Source organism: Otolemur garnettii, unplaced genomic scaffold (genome assembly GCF_000181295.1).
Source record: "Otolemur garnettii isolate 467f Iridium unplaced genomic scaffold, OtoGar3 scaffold00123, whole genome shotgun sequence".
NCBI lineage: Eukaryota > Metazoa > Chordata > Mammalia > Primates > Galagidae > Otolemur > Otolemur garnettii.
Genome location: NW_003852518.1, coordinates 119314 through 124096, shown reverse-complemented (window position 1 = coordinate 124096; position 4783 = coordinate 119314). Strand labels below are relative to the sequence as shown.

At 41.9% G+C, this 4783-nt stretch overlaps 1 protein-coding gene across 3 annotated transcripts in view; it reads right to left on the bottom strand.

Moving 5' to 3' along the window:
- COBL (cordon-bleu WH2 repeat protein) overlaps nt 1-4777 on the bottom strand; it is a 314424-nt gene extending 309647 nt beyond the window's left edge. For all 3 annotated transcript variants that reach the window (XM_023517890.1, XM_023517892.1, XM_012810060.2), the window contains exon 1: nt 4714-4777. In XM_023517890.1, the coding sequence (XP_023373658.1) occupies nt 4714-4754 (41 nt within the window). In that variant the 5' untranslated portion in view covers nt 4755-4777. The remainder of the gene's footprint in view (nt 1-4713) is intronic.
- Nucleotides 4778-4783: the final 6 nt, after the last annotated feature.

The window sequence follows — 4783 nt, the reverse complement described above, 5'->3', positions numbered from 1 at the left end:
CTTGAGGCTCTGTCTCAAAAAAAAGAATCAATGGAAATGAAACATGTTGGAAATGTAACATACGCTACCCATCAACTCACTACAAAAAACCAGAAAGTGCCCCCAAAAACACAGAAACACTTGAAGGAGGAGGGGAAGTGAGAAAACAAAGGTATGAAACGGGAGATGTGGGACCTGAAATTTACAACTCAAATAAATGAAAATCCTAAGACCACAAAAGCCGTTATCTTCAATATATCAGTGCATTTCAATGATGTAAATCAATATTAAAATCAGTATTAAATAAAGTATTTTAAGTAGGAAAAAAGTACAAAGATAAAGATACATAAAAGCCTTCAGGTGGTCGGGAAATAGCCTACTCTGTGTTCTGCTCTAGCACATGGAAATAGAAAAAAGGGTATAATTAAAATTACCCAGTAAACAAAATCCACAGACTTCATAATTAAATGTGGAAGGAGAGAGAATGACAGGCAGTAGGTGGGAAAACACGACATTATAAATACAACCTCTGTTCAGTGTTTTTACTGAGCTCAAGCCTAAATCCAAACCAGTTGTTAACTGGTTTCAAATCTACATATCTTTGATCTACATATTACTTTACTACCAAATATTTCTGCTAACTTTTTTAAAACTGTTGATGAATTGCAAAATTAAATTCAATCACAAATTTAATAACAAAAGCACAAAAGGCCTAGAAACCTAAACTGCTTATCACAGTGTACAGATATGTCCTAGAATCACTGTTTTCTCAATAATTATGGGTGCACCCGTAGGCATGCACAAATTATGACTTCATCTTCCAGTTCCAAATTATAAAGAGTTCATGAAGGTCAGAACTGCATGTATGTGGGGGCTGTCACTCACTGCCCAGGTCATGGTCCCACCCATTAATAATCCTCTCCACGGTGTAATGAGGAAGGCCAGAGAGAGAACAGGAGGGACTAGGGCTTCCAGAAGGCCAGAGAGACTTAACATTTACAAATACCGTTAAGCCACGTTTTAATCATTCTTAAGTTTCATCATCCCTCCACAACCACTGAGAAATAATAAAAATGCTCTGAGATTATGTGATATTGTGACAGAGAAATATGTAATATCTCTAATTTCTCAGTAAAAATTATAATTACCAAAGAATAAAATACCTAGGCATACTCTCTACTTTCCATTGAACAACCCTTTGTACATTCTTCAATGAATTGCCAAAATAAAGAATGCTCTGAAGTAACATCTTTTAAAAATACTGTGCAAATGAAATGGGAAAAGTTTTATGAAAGATAATTATACAAGCTCTCATTTGACAGAATGTAAAAACATTCACTAACACATTATCCCAAAGCAAAAATGCCAAAAAAAACTAAGCTTCATATTACAGTGTACAGATGTTAAAATTTCCTTAATATTTGAATGCTTATAAGGGTTTAATACACAATGTCGTTGTGGCTGGCCCATGTTATTATCAAATGCAGCAGGCCTTCTATACTTAACGTTCAGTGTTGACAGGACTGGAGTAGCTCAAGTTACCCTCTTCGATTAATTTTTAAAATGTCTTCTAACTTGATTACATAAATATAAATTTATGCATAGAAATTTATAACATTTATGTCCATGCAAAGACTATTTCTTGCTGAAACTGATCAGCAATCTTCCACTGATTTTTTTACGTAAAAGAACTGCCTGAATGCAGACATTGATCAAATGTACCACCTGTTTTGACATTTCACGTCATTGGAGCTTATTCTACACTACAGAAATGTCTTTCCTCCATAAAAAAAAATTAAGCACTATCCTGCCAAATACTAGGCCTCTGCCCCTTATTGATATATGGTCCAATGGGAAGTTTAGCCTGTGTTCCCTAACAACTGACTACGGGGTAGAGCCCACAAACACTCAAACAAACCAAAAGTAAAACATACAAAGTATGGCCTTAAATATATTTTAAAACATGACCAGAAGGCAATTTGCCTTTGTGTTCTAGAATATTATATCAATTATTACACTTCAATTGAACTCTAAAACGCCCCAAAAAGTCACTTCAAGTCTGACTTACTAGAATACTTTTCCCATTAATCATAAGTCACTCTTTCAATTAAATTAATAAAAACATGTAATTTTAATCAAAGCAAAAGTTTATACCTATATTTCTAGCAAAGATAACTAATAACTCTCAATAATTTAGTCAAATATGCAATTAGTGGATATATTATCCACCAACCTTCCCCCTCAGTAATCCTCAAGAAGGGTGTTTGTAGGCCTTATTCTATGACGTACAATTTCCTTTACTCATTGTACCTAGTCTGTGTGGTCATCACACAAGAATGAGTGGTAGTTTCAGCCACCAACAACAAATTCATCACACTAGTCATTCGTTATTATGTGGAAAAACGAAAGCCTACAAAAAGTTTGATTTTATAACCAACCACTGCAGTATCAGAAAACAGACCCTCAAGCACACTGCAAAGCAGAGCCGTGTTCTCACACAATAGAGGAGATGATACCAAGAACAGAGCCAACAGAATGTGACTGCCACCAATAATGTATTAACACCAGGAATTTCACAACAATATCTACCCTTTTTTTTTTTTTTTTGAGACAGTCTCACTTCATCGTCCTGGTAGAGCATTATGGTGTCACAGCTCATGCGATTCTCTTGCTTCAATCTCCCAAATAGGTGGGACTACAGGCAAATATCTATCTTTTATGATAGGGAAGCAATACACCTAAATTATATAAAATATTCAAAAATCTAATGCCCTTTCTTCCCTAAATTTTAAACAAAACAGCTTATCATTTTAACATGTAATTCTTGTCTGAAAAATATAAGCACATTGAAATTTGCTCAATGCCTCTCCACTAAAATTAATAAATAACAAATGGTAAAATAATTGACAATAATAGAAGTTACAGTATGTTTACAGGTCTTGGACAAAGATGTCCAAGCAAACAAACCAGATGCTGCAGATAGGAGTAAGAGGGAAGAATAAAAAAATGCACCGGTGGTAACAGTTTCATGTTTCCTCTCATCTCCACAGCAAAAGTCCTTAGTTTTCCAATGCAACTCAAACGTGAAAGCCAACCAGGACCTTGTAATGCACCAGGGAAGGACCCCTGGTTTAATTCTGGAAAGTGTGCCACTCTCATAGGGGTCTCCCACTCACTTCTATAATCAGACTCTCCTACAAGATTTCACAGGTACTCTTGATATGGTTTTGCCAGCTTTTTAAATCTCTTCTTCATATTTACTTATAAGGTGATGGTAAAAAAATAATTCAGTCTCCTTAAATACGTTCATTTAATAGGGTAGGAAAGTCACAGACTTCAAGATACTTTTATTTCAACATTTCTCTACGTTATTTTAGGACACCTATTACCGTGAAAAAAAGATTTCCCTCATTTTTCTCCCAGTATTTTCCCATTGGGAGATTTGTTTGTTCAAAGGGAATTACATAACCACCACTAAGTGCACTGCAAAAAAAAAAGTTCTTTTTTAACATTCCTCGCCTTCAGGATTATTTGATTTGCTAACCTGGCTCACTTTTTCCTCGCATTAAAGTGAGGCTTAAAAAAAAAACAAACCCAGTTTGAAAACTTTTTACACACTTGGGCAACACAACTGCCTATGGCCACATGGGCAGGGTGAGTCAGTGGGACACAATTGCAGAAGAAAAGAGATTTGTTGTCCCCAAAGCTGCCTCTTTCAAATCCAGTTGCTAGCGGAAAGTGGGCCCCGTTGGGTAAGCAGGTGCAGGGCCCACCCCAACGGCTCATTCCTTTTGTAAGACTCATAACACATTTGCTCCAGGCACAAGAAAAGTCGGAAGGTCTGTTGAGCAGCGCGCTGAAACCTACAGTAGCGTCCACATGGGCAGCGCGCTACACTGCGGTCCAGCGGTACGCGGGCTGGCGGAATGACCATGGTTCAACCTGGCTCAGGAAGCGATTAAACGGCAGGACTGTCTGTCCTCTATTAGGGAAATTACTCTTTCTGCAAGTAAAATCCTAAATGTGACATGTAATCCTACACGCAAGGAACAAGGATAGCAAACAAACCGGGGAAGGTTTGGGCAGAGTCGGAACAGCGCAGAAAAGGCCGGTGCCCGGGCTGGCGGGCCCGCACCTCGGGCCTAGTCCCACCACCTCGCCCTGACACTGTAAAGGGAAACCCAGGAATAAAGGCAGGGAGGGGGAGCAGCTGCCACGGAAACCTCGGACAAGCCCTCTTCACACGCCTCCCGAGAATGCGGCCCAGGCGACCCTCGAAGTCCAGGAACCCTGCCCTTCAGTTTGCGGGAAGGGCGGACCCGGACTCCAGCCATGGCTGGGTGGGGGAAACCTGACTGGAACCTCAGCCAGAGGCAAAGCTGGTGACATGGCCTGAGACTGAAGCCCGGTGTCCCGCCGCCTTCCTCCACACCGTGCGGTAAACACTCGGGGGAAAGCTTGGAGCTCCCGGGGGGCTCAGCCAGCAGGGACCCCCAAAAGGCTCTCGCCCACAAACACACCCCACGGGAAAGTGCGCTCCGGCTTGGGCTAACTCGGTTACCTGGGCAACGACCCGAGCGCCGAACTACACAACCCTCCCCAAAGCCACCACCCCCGGCGGCTGGGCGCTGGCCCCGGGGCTGCGGAGACGGCGCCCCTACCCCGAGAGCGCGCGGCGGGAGCGCGGCCGTCCCCCGAGCGCAGCCCCCGCCCCAGCCTCGCGCGCCCGCTTACCCGGTTGGGGGCTTGGCGGCCGAGGCGCGCGGCGCGTCCATGCTGCGGCGGCCCGGGGCGCTGGCGGTGC